Genomic DNA, 15,271 nt, shown 5'->3' on the forward strand with positions numbered 1-15,271 from the left:
CTTTTTCCCCCTATTTTCCCCTCATTTGTTCTGTTAGAGATATGAGACTGAGACTAGTACAAAACTGGAAATAGGTATTGCTGCTGTGATTGGTAGAAGCTGTGTGGATGTGGCTTTTGTACGCAGGAAAATGAACATCTGTAGCCTGAAGTTCATAATCTGGTTCCTGACAGTGACCCACACCAGAAGCTTTGGAGAAAGGTGTAAAAATTAAAAAGCCATTCTAAAACTGCGCCTGTGTGTATCAAAATATCTAGTTGGGTGCCCTTCAACAGCAATGTACTGTCTCACGCCAATAGTTACTCTCATTAGCTAGGAGAAAAATAGTACTCATGTTTACTGTTGGTTCAACTTTTAATTTTGGCCTCTCGTCACTCAGATCCAGGTCTGGGGAACCACAGCAGCGACCGGCACGCTTCTGCAGTGGCTGGAATTGGTCACTAGAGGGTACAGGTGTATATGGATTTAAGGCACTGTTCTAAATAGCTGGAAATGATAACATTTGTCTTGGATGTAAGAAAAAGCTCAGCTGCTTAAAACTGTTATAAAATGGAAACAACACAGGGACAAGGAGTTTGCTAATTCCACCAAAATGTTTAATACCATAATAGATTTTCACTGAAGTACAGAGCTAATGTGAGTATTTGTACAAAATATGTGGTTAAAAATAGTATTGATTTATAATATATACAGATATGTCACATCTGTGTCAGAAATGCAGACACTTGAATGAAAACATGAGTAATGTTTTTAAATCTACAACATACATGAAATATTTCTGCAGCTACCCACAGTAGGACAACTTGCCAAACTGACACTTTAGGTCAGTCATTACAGATGGCATTTCTTTTAGAAGTTTCTGAACAAGAACTCTGCTCTACAATGGATTCAAAACATTTACCTTCATTAACCAAATAGTGAATACATCTGTGTGACACTAATGTGGACACAACTTTCTCATACTAGATAAATGATCAGCTACAATAATTTGTTAAATCAAGGCTGATTTTCTGGTGTATAATAATAGGGAAGTTTAATCCTTCTTGCTGGATACTCTTACTCAGGTGAGTGGGGAAACCCCTGCCTCAGGGACAGCAAACAGGCCCTTCTTAATACATTCTCAATTACACGGATTTAAATCCTGAAGTCTGTCTCAAGGTTCTGAATTTCTTAATTTTTCGTTAACTGTGAGGCTTCTCATACTCCACAGACTTTCCCGGCCTTACTCCAGGAAGAATCTCGCTAAGAAATGTCCCCGATTCTAGGCTTTGTAGCTACTGAATCAGTACACAATCCTACATTAAAAGGATCCACGGATGACTCTGTAGATTCTTACAGAATCTCTGTGTAGCGACTGAACAAATTGACAAAAAGGGGAGAGATGAATTACAGCTATTTTTTAATGCTTTCTGAGTATCTCTGCAGTGGAGGCACTCAGGGTTCTCGCCCTTCCATCGGCAGTGCTGCCGCTGTTCCACCTCTAAAAGTGCAAGCCTCCCTCCCCTCCAAGCCAAAGCAAATATACTCGACACTTCAAATAGGCATGTGGGAAAGAGCTTTTACAACACTTCCTCCCTTGTAGTTTTACCCCTGAATGCCACGGTCTACATGTATTTAAAAAAAAGAGCACAGCTCACATTAGAAAAAAAATCTCCTTTTAAGAGAAGCCTAGAGTATCTTGAAGGCTGCTCTACTCTCCCCAGAAGATGTGTTAAAACAGGAAAAACAGTGTTTGTTTGTTTTTCGCCTAGCGTAACTAGTTATTCAAGCATATTGCATGAGGATGAGTATAAACGAGGGTCTGTATGTGACTTTAATCCATACCTGGTTATTTTCTTGGTAAAACAGAACTAAATATGATTTCTTAGGTAGAGTGGAATTAACGAAATGCAAAGGTCTTAAATTCATGCTAGCATGTGAGAGAAAGTCTTACGTGGCTAAATGTTTATCAGTAAAGAAGGGACAAAAATAAGTTTCATAAAGGTTTTTTAGAGGATGTGATCTGGAAGCACTGTAACTTTAATCGGGATATCCACAACAACCTACTTAAATCTGTTCTTCCACAGAAACCTTGCTCCAGCTCCCCAGACCCGAGACAGATACTGCCTTCATTTCAAGCAAGCCGTCCCAGTACGTCTATCTGTACCACCACCAAACTGGCTACAGGTTTCATCATCGGGCAGTAAAGTACCAAAGGACCCAACCCCTGTGAGTTGCTGAATCCAGTTTAAGAAGTTGGGCTGGGATCATCAGGGAGTGAATTGGTAACCACAGACCAAATCGCAGGGCTGGAGTCTGCGCTTTTCCAACACGTCCTTCTTAAATCACCATTTCTCTTGCTTTGATTGTAATGCTTTAGGACAAAAAACCCAAGGGTGCACAAGCAACAGCAATAGCCAGACTGTCAGTAATGAAGTGTAGAGAGCTTCAGCTGTAAGTAACCAAGGCACGAGCCGTGGAAGCCTCAGGCCCCTGCTGCAGCTGGGAGAAATACTTTTAACTCCCGTTATTCAGAGTCATACAGGGTGAGGCTGCACATTATCACTTGCATGCACAAATGCCCGGTATAAACAAACATTGCGTATTTCTGCCTGCAAATTAAGTGTGTACTGAAGTTACACACATACGCCCTCAACCAAAGACCAGTCTGAGATCCTCTGGGACACGCAGCGCTCTACCATCCGCAGCTGAAGCCTTGAAGTTTATTTCCAGGTGCCGTGTCCAGTGCCCAGCAAGACAGAAGAGCCACTATCGGCACACAGGTAATACAGTATTTGAGTCGGATCAGACAAAGAACCTTACTGTAGCTGGGGAAAGCTCATTTGTTGCTCAACAGCACAGAATAAATCAGGCCTCTGCACTGTATATCACCTCTTAAAGTGCTCCGAAAGATGATGACTATTACTACTTTTCTAATCAAAACACAAAGATTAAGGCCTGTCTTTTCAAAAGGAATCAGTGAACTTACATCTCCAATGAGACTCTTTAGGCGGATCTAATTTTCAGAACCATGAACAATCACCCTTTGAGAAACTGAATCTTTTATGCCAGGCATAAAAAAATCATTTTTCCAAATGCAGATCTGAGTGATCAAATAAGAATTTCACAAGACAGTTGCTCCACAAACTCATCTGGTCTCCAATCCTCTGCAAGATCCAGTACAAACTGATGCAAGAGACTACAAATAATTAGTTTCAATTTTGGTAATAATTAACACTAACAGAACTTTTTCCCCAGCCTGGATGGTAGCTGGATGCCATGTTCCTTATTCAAGCACTCATGCCCACTGTATTTACCCATTCTGATAAAAGCACAGTAAGAAGCACATCAGCCATCAGGGATGGGCTTTTGCTCACCAGGGATTGCGCTGTGTTTTTTGCATACACCTAGACAAATCTACAGCAAACCAGGGTAAGTTCACTATGACTCTGTGAAACTGCAGCAGTTTAAAATGGAAGATGGCATGTCCTGCCAATAAGAGGGCTATTTCCCCTTGCTAATTTCTATTTAAACAGTTTGGCTTGTGTCACACATTTAAGCATTTTCAGTTCTACTGGTTAAGAGAGCAGCAGCATACACCACACTAGTTGGCTTAGTAATATCGTTAAACTCTTTAAATGTTGCTTTTCAAAATGCCAATGCAAGCAGAACACAAAAATACTGTTTGCCGTATTTATTTTTTAAACTAAGCTCTGAATTATACAAGTGTAAAAGTGATTAATTAGCCAATAGCTTTTTAATACTCCTATAAAATATGACTAAATAGAGTATTTCAAAAGTATGTACAATGTAATGGAAACGCTAACATAATCTGTCACAGTGCTCAGACACACCACGGTAATCAAGCCTTGCAAGATGGTTCAGTCCGTTACTCTGTACAAAGAACAGCCTTTCTTTTTGCAGAAAGCTTTTTCGCTGTTATTGAATGAGAAGGAGGGGGAAAAAGACCAAAATAAAAAGAACCCCTCACACCCAGTTTAGGATCAAATAAATGTTAAGCAATTTATCCATGGGGCACAGTTTTAGAATATAAAGCACTTTACCATTACTATGTCTGTAGTCTTGTTAGTGTTGAGGAAGGGATGCTCTTGCCATGTTTTCTTGCTGAAAACAGCATACTTGAGTGTGTATGTATACATTAGGAAGAGGGAGTCGGCACTACCTTGTCTTAATTACAAAAACCAAGGCCACAGAAATTCTTTGTTCTTTTGTTCCAAAAGAGCAGATTCCAAAATATCCTTTCTCTGTGCATTGTAAATGTTTTCATGCTTTTAACTGTACTTAGGAAGTCATCAAAATTTCAATTTCGTATCTGAAGAGGTCAGAAAGGACCAGCAGGCAGAGGCCTACAGAAACAGCAACTGTCCTCTCCCAATTTCCTTTAATTTCCAACCAGCAGCAGGAGCAGCATCCACTCAGCAGGACACCGCCGCCAGCCGCTCCCACAGGCTCCTGCTGTGGAAAGGAAATTAAAAGGACATCGTCTATGTCACTGTGCACCAGAAGCTGTAACGTAACACAGAGATTTCATTCTTATTTATAGTATTACGACATGAGAGAATCTACTTTAAGTGCTGCGGACACTCTGTGAAAAGTGTAAGTCGGAGGGACTGAGCTCGTAGATGCTACACAAAAGAAAATTCCCGCTTAAGTAGGGGCTCTGCCTGTGCGTTATGAATTAAATAGGATAGTTACTCTTCCAGATGGTGAGCATTTTTTTGCAAGAAGCCCTTCTTCCATGCCAGGCCAGAACCAGCCTTTAGCAGAATACCAGGTTCTCTTAAGAGTCACAAATGCTGTTACTTTTACAATAGGGACATTAATCCATAATACCTGAAACACTTTTCTATGATGACCGTTATTTTATCATATAAAGGTGATATATAAGCTTTGCCCATGGTTACAACAGGCTTCTTTGCATTTTCAGGTCTGTAGTTGTGTTTCTATTTCTGTGCTTTAACCAAACAAGCCACATTCCACTCCTGGGTAGTACTGAATAGTTTTATAAAGACAAAGAGTGGTCATTGAAAAACCCTGGTTTTAAATCTGTCTGAAAATGCACTTTGAGGAAAGAACATTTAAGATGCAATGCTTTAATTTGCAGTATAGTTTTACAACATTTGAGGCCAAAGTCCGCAGTTCAGAACCAAGTCTCTCCAAAGCCCGAGTACATGGATACAAGGACTAGACTTGGCCTCTAACACTTTTGCGTGTTAAAAAAATCCAGGATATCAACTTCGATTGGAGATGATCTCTCATTGCTTACATCAGTTGAGGATGTAGTCAGTAATTTCTTCCATACAGCACATATCAACAAAAAATCTTACACGCTTAAATCTTATTCTCCCTGTTTATACTGGTCTAAAACCCGTGGGCCTTAGAGTTCTGTACGTTCTCAAAATAGACAGTGGTGTTACTCCCGAAATATTGTAGGTGACCTATGACGGTGTTTTCAACAGGAACATTGGGTTACAGTCCTAGGGCAGTGAGTGACGATTTATTTAAATCAATTCTAGAGGCATCTCTGAAAAAATAAGCAAAGTGAAACCTCTAAGGACTTACTTTAAGACAACTTTACACAGATATGATGAGGACACTAAAGCCCCATTTCTTGTTCAGTATCTGCTGTATTTAATGTGCTTCTATTAGCATAACACACGCACAACGATGTCCGTAATGCAGTAACAAGTATCACATTATAGATATATGCTAAGTAAAGCACTACATCTCAACAGGAATATTAGGGGGTGTGATGGTCAGAGAATGAGCTACATGAGAATGGCAAGTGCTCATTCTCAGAACATCCTCACCACGCATGTTGAGAATGGCAGCTCCTGTCTTTACCGACAAAGCAAGATGCTTTGTTGCTTTCTGGAAATACTGCAGAGCCAATACGCCAGCAAGGGGGGCTTGACTCTGCTGAAGCTTGTAGCCTCACTGCTAATTAAGGGTGGAATGGAACCCTCCCTCAGAAACCAGACCATTAGGTTTTATGACAAAAGCCTTGATTACAGAACCTAAGCTGACTTGTCAGATCCTAGAATGAGCTTCCAGGATGTATATAATTATTTTAACTTGTAAAGGATTTTAAACTGTGAAATCTCACAGTGCCATTTTATAGTCACTTTTGGGAGTACAGCAGCAGCTAATCAGCTCAAAAATCCCACCATATCTTACACACATGCTCAGTTTTCTGCAGTATTAATTGCACTGGAACTACTCATCTGCATAAATTAAGCGCATGCTTAAATATATGCAAAATCTGAGCTCAAATGTCTATAAAATATATTCTCAAAATGACAAGTAGGCATAAAAAAAAAAAACATCATGGAAGGTCTGCCAGACAGGGAACCCAGTATCTGTCTGCTGTCAGCCATGATGAAAACATAAAACAATTTTTGTAACCCAGTGTACATTGCAAGTGAAAGAAACATGCAGGACAGAGTGAAAAAAAGGGTTCAACTGCATGCAGTCTAATTTCAAGTGTGTAATTATGGTCCTGTTTTCTTTGGCCTAAAAAAAAAAAAAGGAGGAAAAAACCCAACAAAAGGTCACCAACTAAGCTCTCCTCACCTCCAAAAACCCAAACTGCATACAGCTCGAAAAGGGCTTTAAAGCGCTGGAAGTGGGGAGGGAAAAGGTCTGAATATTAGGGATGTACAAGTAATTACTAACAGTTTCAGGGCTATTCAACACACCACTAGGAAAGCATTCAGCCATTACTAGAACTTACAGCTATGACAGAGAGCAATGAATCCCATCTTAAATGAGCAGTCAGTTAGTGTCTCTTTCTTCCGCAGAGAGAAGCACTGCTCATACCTTTATGGAAGATAAAATGACAATTGCTGGCTCCCTGCTCCTTAGAGAGAAGGCCTGAAGACACCAGAGCTCTGCTGAGCTCCCCTCAGCCCCAAGAGCTCTGTCTCACCGCCCTGCCACCATGAAGGACCACTGTACCCTACAGTTGTCGGGGGAAGAGGCTGTTTTTCTGCCGTTTCTAAAAATGTTGCAAAGATAGTGTTCCTTACAGAAAATTCCAGGGGGATGAAAAGGCCACCAAGCTGCTAGTAGATTAAACACAACACACATACCCCCCCTGAACAAAAAAAGGTCAGGGGGAAGACTAAGGTCTGCTGGAAGCTGAGGAGGGCAGAGGAGCAGGCTGCTTGATGAAGGGCACTAGCACAGATTCTGGGAGTTTGAATATCAAGCCTGATATCGGCCTAATTGCCCACCCTGAACGATCTCTCTGGCAGTGGTGTTTCAGCATGCAAATTATAGCTGTGAAAAATTCCTCAGAGTGAAACCCTCCCTTGTTTCTTCAGCCTTGTTTTGTCCTTTCCAGAAAAATCTAGTAGTTGGTGTGTGATATGGTTACATAGACAAAGATCTTTTTCCTAGCCCTTTTATTACATACGCTTGATTACTGTGAAGGGATTTAAATGATTTTAATGTCCCTGGTACTCAAAAGGCAATGGCTGCCTTTCAACAAAACAAAGCAAACAAAAACCAAGAGCTGAAGAGCTGTGCTGGAGGAGGGAAGTGCTGCTTCTGCCGGAGAGGCTCAGTTAGATACAGGAGGTGGCAGACCAGGGCGCCGAGTTTGAATGATTTTTGGCTTTGGAGAATTCTTTGGGTCCTCGTCTTCTTCCATGTCGCTGTCACAGACATGCACTACCACGCTGGGAGTGGACTCTGTTCCTGCGTGCAGCTCGTATTTCTCTCCTGGAAGCAGAAATAAAAAATAGATCAAAGGATGACTGTCTGAGTAGCAGCACAGACCATGGCACTCCTGGACTGCAGAATACTCCTGCACCTGGACAGGGCAGATGAGTGCGTGCTGCTCCTAAATACAGGTGAGGGCAAGCATGGCTAGACTGTATCAGATCCCTGCAGGGGCAGTGATCATTGGTTTGTAAGACATAATAAAATACCCTGGTGTCTATAATGGCGTTTTGCACCAATATTAGTGGCCAGCAGCAGTGAAAGAAAAAAATAAAGTATGAAGAGGAGGGAGAGCACAGAAGTTCATGGTTAAGAAAAAGGACTGGAATGCAACCTATCAAACATTTGGTCTAAAGTCACATCACACCTGTTGCGTTGGGGCTATGCTTTTTTGTTGTTTTCCTTTAATCTAGCATGGCTCCAGTCCCATTTAAAGTCCACTCCATTCTGCAACTTGTTGCCTCCAGACAGACATCAACACTTGGTCCAATTGCTATAGAAATTAAAAAAAACCCCACATCTATCTGCTCCAGACGGATTTTGAGATTCAAAGCTCTTTAGCTGGGGCTGTAACGAATTCTGTCTCTACAGATGAGATTACAGAGTACAGTCTATAAATGCTTACTAGCGGCTACATGCTTAAACAGTACATTAGATTTTCTAACTATGTACATTCCTTATTTAAGTCTCCACCCAGTAGTCCTGTGGGGAAGATGAATATGGCTTAGGTGGTTACCTGCAAGAGTCCACAAGCAACAGAAAATGAGGATCAGGCATGGGACTTTCAGTCCTGCATTCAGGCTGTTGGCACTACATGTGTTTTGGATTGTACACAGGATGTAAGTAGGTATTGGTTATTAAATTGCAAGGAATTAATTTAAGACTGTGAGGAGAAAAAAGTCCCAATGGTGACGTCTCTGACAGGATGACTTGGTCTTTCAGAAGTGAAAGACACCCGTTCACAGCACGGAAAACTAGAAGCCATTCCAGCTAATGCTCTGCCCCACTTTGGACTATTTGTCATCACTCATCTCCAAGACCCACAAGCCACCATTAAATTAAAATAGGCTTACAGTGACCACACGCACCCCTGATAGCCTGGATTTTTTTTCATAAGAGTGCTGCAAAACCACTGCATATTGCCCGCAAAATATTCTGCAATGAGGAAGGCACGGTCCCAACGTACCTAGCTGACCTGTATTTGTGCTGCAGCAGCGGCTAAATGCCTGTGTCACTGGTAGAACCCGGCAGTGCTAGGTGTTGTACCATGAAAGTGAAATGGCAGTCCCTACCTCAAAGCACTTCCAGTTTGTTCATGTTACTAATTAGGATTTTTCTTTATTAGCAGCTTTGTGGCAGAATAATTCATGTGAGGAAAGGGTTGCAGGTTTGGCCCTGCATTGGCACATGCAGTTCTGGGCTCACATGTTATTTGTGCTGACAAATTCTTGGTCCAAATAAGACTGGGCGGCTTGCGACTAGAGGACATGCTGCATTTTTGCCTAAAAAATAAGAGGCAACTAGTGAATCATAGCTATAAGTCAGGCATCTTGCTGTGAGAAATATTTTACTGCTGTGATACCATTAATGTTGACATTTAACTGCTCTATTTTTGGCAGCCTTTCCTCTGAATCCAAATTGAGCAAAGCATTTACAGGTCTTGCTGATAGGCTAAAATATAAAAAGAGAAATAGCGTGGTTGTGCCGCATTGAGAAATTATATGGTTTTTCTTTGCCTATTTTCCCTGCGGGCTTCAGCTAATTTCTCGGCTATGGGCTGACGTCAATGCTGCCAACCAGCACCGAAGGCTACATTGGTCACTGTCAGCGACAAGCCGCTCCGCAGCGCTGCGCACTCACAACGCTGGGCCCTTCCCTCCTCCACCAGCACCGTGAAGTAAATCAGATTCACTGCCCTCTTAAGAGGTAATAATCCCAGGTCAAATGCCACATTCTTTTACTGTTCAAATCCTTCCCAGAAGGACTCTTTCTACTGAAAAAGAACAGTGGAAATAAGTACAGACACAAGGAAAAATATTCAGATGCCTTTGGCACAAGTAACTGCAACAGCAATTAATGTCACTTTGCAAATCAAAATGTGATGCGCTTATAAATTAGGTTTTTGAGGCATACAGTTATTTCTGGGCATAAATGAGCTGCAGACTCAGTTCTGTACTCACGATTACTCATGCCTGCAGAACTGTGGCTCAAACTGCAGAAAACCTTCCTATGGCTGAGCTAGGAACAAGACAACAGTAACTATGGGACAAGCTTGTATCTTGTTCCTAAATGTAATCGTTGTTTGCTGAGGAACACTGAGGTAATAAGTACAAAGTAAAAATCCAATCGATAAAGCCAGATTACTCCTTCCCTTCTGCTTTTTTGTACATTTTTTTCTTTCCTCTTAAACAACAAATCCAGCATAAAAAACCCCCAAACAAACAACTGAGCTAAATCTGCAGTAGTTAAGCTAGCAGAGTAATGGTTGAACCGCTGCAGCTGAGTTATGCTTATAAGGTATAGGTTGTCCCAAGCTAGGTGTAGCAAGTCAAGTTAGCATAGTTAAGATTCACCAAGTTCCGTAGTTAATATCACTGAAGCATTTGTCCAGTTACCTCATTCAGCTGTCTCTGACGCTGCCCCACCACTCCTGCTTCTCCCACTTGCCTGGAGAACTCTCACAGGCTAAGCCAAAGGATTCTTGGGGAGAGGTATCTTTCTCCTCCAGCAGTCTTTGGGCTATCTCTATCCCTTAATAATAAGTTGTTTCAAATATTCACGTAAGCTGAGATAACAATGGAAACTCACATAAATTTATTCAGAAAAATATCACAATATTTATCAAGTACACTCAAGCATCTAAACTCTGCCTCAGGGTATAACGCAGGGAAGAATTAAACTGTGGCATTTCCACATATAGATTCATCAGAAAATGTTCCTAACAAACCCCTGAAAATAGCAGCAATGATCTTCTATTAAATTGCTTTGCATAAAAAAAAAAATAGGAAATTGAAGTTTCACCATTCAACAATGGGCCTAACTGCTTTTATGTCACTTGGCACCACCTTTTGTGACTGCATTAACCACAAGCAAACCCACAGCCTCAGGTGACACAAGAAAGATGACCACAAGAACAGCACAAAAGCAACTTATAATATTTCAGAATTATAAAAATAACGGCATGTGATTTTCTATCCCTTTGTGAATCAGTACTATGACCTTTCATTGCTGGTGCATCTCTTGTCTAATGAGGCTCTTTTGTCCAGCAAAGACTATCTTCATACACTTAATTAATATTGAAGAAATTATAATGATACTGTGCAGCTACCTCATCCCTGACTTTGACTCATGATCAAAGGTTAAAATGGGTTCAGAGCTGTCCATTCCATGTTAAACGTGTCATTAGCATCATAAAAATACCTTCCGCTTATAGTCCCTTCATCCAAGTGCTTTACAAATAACACGGTGCAAATAACGGGTGGTCCTTTGTATGGGTGCGTGTTTATGCCTGAAGAGATAGAACCCATCCCATATAATACCTCTACTGCACGGATCTGCCATACACAAAATGGAGGAGTTGCTCTCTGGAAATCCATTACTGATGTTGCAGGAGAAGGTCACCCTCCTCTCCTGGCCAGCAGGACAAGGCAGAGCGAAAGCCTTCTACACCCACAGTCCTCCTGTACTCTGCCTGAGGGAAGGGCAGAAGCAGCCACAGAACAGAAGAGAGAGGAAGAACAGAGATGGAAAATTTTATCTATCACCCATCTGCCTGCCCCTTCACCCCCTTTTAATCCTTTTTGGGAGTCATATGAAATATTTAGTATTTCCTTTGAATCAGTGAGAACAAACATGAGAGTTTGAAAAACACCTGGGCATAGAAAACTTGCCGTGCGAGGCATGGTTTGAAATCTGCGTGCGGCGTTTACTGGGCAGGGTCCTGCTCTTTCCCGTTTTCCCCTTCCCTCTGCAAGGGTGAGCCAAACCCAGGGCGGAGCAGGGGCAAGAGCTATGCATCCTCAAGAAGCCCAGCTAAAGCATGGCAGGAACTACATCTTAATTGCTCAGAGACAAAAATGAAACCCTGACCCAACCCTTCTCTGACCACTAATCATTCGCAGACCCAGCAGCCAAGTGGCACAGACTGCTGCAGGGTCTCCTTTGTGTCCCAAGACACCTCTGTGGACCTAGGAGCCATCACGTGTAACGCTTCAGGGTGGTGCTTTCATAATGCGAAGAACGTATTTTACATGGCCTGGAGCGCAGCTTGGGGGCACGTAGGAGGTGCAAAGCCTGCTGGAATGCTGACAAAGGACTGGGAAATGGGGAGAGAACTGAAACGGGTACAAATTTGTCTGCACGGGCTACTGGAGATGGTGTCCAGCTTGCATTGGTTTTCAAATAGTGCCTGAAATTGTGGAGGCGAGTGCTAACTGATAGAGGGCAAAAACGCACTGGGGAGCACATACAGCAGTTAAGTGCTGACCTATATTGTGTGTTAATGTATAGTGCAGATCTCATCAGTGGAGCCGTGATCCGTGAATCAAAGCCATGGGAGAAAGGCACTTTGTCCGGGCAACTGCTGGGTGGGCAGCAGGGAGGGGCTGGGTCGGCAAGGGGAGGCCAGGGTGGCACCTGGGATCCTGGGGACAGGCACTCTGAAGAGTGCAGACTTAGAAAGTGAGGGAGTACAGAGCAGTCTGTTGAGAAGAAATTGGGGTAGCAGGTTTGAAAGAGGCAATGGGGGAAGTGAGGGAAGAAATACGCAGGTTGGGCCTAGAAAGGGAGGGGTAGGACTGCTTTCCAGAAAATAAGGACTTACTCTAGGTGCCAGGAAGATGGGGATGGTTTGTAAACTGCTGCACTAATAAATGGCAGAGCAAACATAGCTGCCTTTTCTTTGAGAGGAGCAGCTCTGCTTTACAGACATAGCCTAGATCTGGAGATTCCCCCCACTCCTCCTTACAAACATTTTACATATAAAATTATTTCCTGTATTCCTTAGAGGGATGAAACTAAGACCTTATAAATTTTTATGAAAGAGACATAAGGGCCTAAACTAGACAACAGCTTAGTCTGTAGCAAGCATTCCTGTAGGAAAGAGTTAGGTCCAAGTCAGGCCAGGCAGAGACACAACCTGGGTCTGACAGGCAACCAGCCAAACTACCACCCTCGTTCAGTGCAATGCCTTTGTATCTTCATCAGTGTTTTAAACTACTGGAAGTTCTCTTGACAGCGGAAGTGTTTTTCGTCAAAGATATTAACGACCACACTTCTTTCTTTGCAATATATTGAAAAAAAAGTAGGCTGGTGGTCAGAACCAGGCACAGTCACAGCTGCTGGTCCTGACTAGTCTACAGTATTCTGTTCATGCCTCATTTAAAGCTCAATTTCTGAATCTGCAGAAAGTAAGAATATACATCAATGAACAAGAAACTTAAGTAAACATGCCATGGTCTTCCCTAAGAAGTAAATGCGCCCTTACCAATCTCAATTTAATGTCGAAGGACCAAAAGTCTGCTTCCTTTTCTGGACAGCAAAAAGAAATCTTTCCAGTTAGACCTCTGAGATGCCAGACAGTCATTGCTGCAGCCACAAGCCTGCAAAAATAACCCCACAAGCCTGTCCCAAAACTGAGCTTGGAAAAAGACAACAGGCAGCAAATCTGTTAACTAGCTTCCAGACAACTCATTTTACTCTGGAGCAAATCTCCCAACGTTTGTGTCTGGGGACAGTTTTAGACTCTGATTTTGTGGCTATGATGATTATGGCAGCGTACTGTGAAAGGAGATGACCTGTATCATGGAATGGGAAAGTAGCCTGGGTCTGTGTCCAAGTGGTGTATCTTGCAATCCCAGCGAAGTAGGTCAGTAAAACTCGTCTTGTACTGGGGACATACAAAGAAACCGTTCACTATTTACAGGCTCAAACGAATTTTCCTGGTCCTCAGATATTAGTCTTACCAACTCAGTGTATTTAATATAGCAAAGATTCCTCACAAGTTAAAGACATAGAAATCAGGCTCTTAACATTCATAGTTCTGTAAACTGTGGTGCCAGTGAGTATTTTTTGATAGCTGATAAACCATAGTTACATTTTTAATTGTGTTTTTTGAATGAAAAAAAAATCTAACTTAAAGATGTTTTCCTAATGTGATACTGAGAAATGACTTTTGGTGGGATTTGTTTTTCAGTGAAATTCTAAACATAGTAAATGCACAATTGAGAACTGCAACACTATTTTAAAACTGCCACTGCAGTTAACTAAAATTGATCTCTCTAACAAGTGCTAAAAATAGAAAGAGAGCACACAGTGACTTTTCATATTGCTCCCTGCAGGCTCCTTAAATACGGGTGAATATGACCTTCACGCAAAGCTGTCCCACAGTGTGGGACAATGAGTGATATTTCACGTTCCACTGCTCTAGAACAGGAATTGATTTATTACTCAGCTCGCTAGGGAATTCGTTTACATGCTTCCATTTATAACACTGCTGCATCAAGGGGAAAAAAAAAAAAGGAGGTTTTTTGTTTTCTTTTATTCAGCAGTTTAGAAGCAAAGCATCAATTCTAGAAATAACAATATGCAAAATAGTATGAAGTGTTACACCTGACAGCCCTTTTCTACGGGTTTTCCTGCTGAATGGGAATAAAACACAGGAATCTCTGATGTTCTCCTGGTATATATTCCCCCACTGTGAGAGATCCCATGTGAAAAAGATACGAGATGATCCTGCAAACCTTGTGAATCACGAAACAGCTCTTCCTGCACCCCACACACTTCAGTTCTGGGTTACTCTGGTGCAGTTACACAAAAGCCCCGGTGATAAGATGTCTGCAACTGAAGCTAGTCTCAGAACAAGAAAGCAGTATCTTCAGTACAGCTGGGGAGAAAAAAATTCTCTCATCCCACAGGAATTTAGAAAATAAACTCACCTCCCCCCAGTTGTTATTAGATTGGATCTGAAGTGGTTTATTTCAATATGAAAATAATTTAACAAGCTATTTGTTCTTATGGTTTACAAATGTAAATTAGACCTAATTTCTAAATGATACTGCCTAGACTGGAAACTGGAACCTTTTCCATTTTGAAAATTTTAGAAGAGGATGCTTTAACACCCTCAAGGCTTTAACAGCTTTGAAAGAAAACTATTTGTAATGATGACTTAATTAAATCAAACGTAATCCTCTCCTATGAAAAGTTTTGGTTTCATCAGATGAGCATTTTCTAAGGGAAAGCATTGTTTTGAAAATCCCAGCTAGCTTCAATTCTTGGCACTAGCTGAAGGTGGGAAGACAGAAGAAAGTCTATCTGCATTATCCATTTGATAGAGGCTGCAACTTATCCCATTCCTTCTGCATACAGTTTTCAACGGAAAATGGGCAGTCCCAACGGAGCAATCCTGCCAGGATTGGGGAATGGTAGTTCTCTCTCGACCAGCTTGTTAACATGAGAAATTCTCCACGCTGGAGGAGATGCAGTGATTTGATGAGGTATTATTCTGCATCTTCGAAAGCAGTACTGAGCAGATGGGATTTAAAGCAAA

The 15,271-nt window shown here is 41.8% G+C and overlaps 1 protein-coding gene across 3 annotated transcripts in view; it reads right to left on the reverse strand.

Annotated features, from left to right (window-relative positions):
* Window positions 1-7,564: 7,564 nt before the first annotated feature.
* Window positions 7,565-15,271, reverse strand: part of RCAN2 (regulator of calcineurin 2) — a gene marked incomplete at both ends in the record, with an annotated part of 77,638 nt that continues 69,931 nt past the window's right edge. For all 3 annotated transcript variants that reach the window (XM_081997754.1, XM_081997753.1, XM_081997755.1), the window contains one exon: window positions 7,565-7,725. In XM_081997754.1, the coding sequence (XP_081853880.1) occupies window positions 7,565-7,725 (161 nt within the window). The remainder of the gene's footprint in view (window positions 7,726-15,271) is intronic.

The sequence above is a fragment of the Phaethon aethereus genome (genome assembly GCF_964289735.1).
Source record: "Phaethon aethereus genome assembly, chromosome: 3".
NCBI lineage: Eukaryota > Metazoa > Chordata > Aves > Phaethontiformes > Phaethontidae > Phaethon > Phaethon aethereus.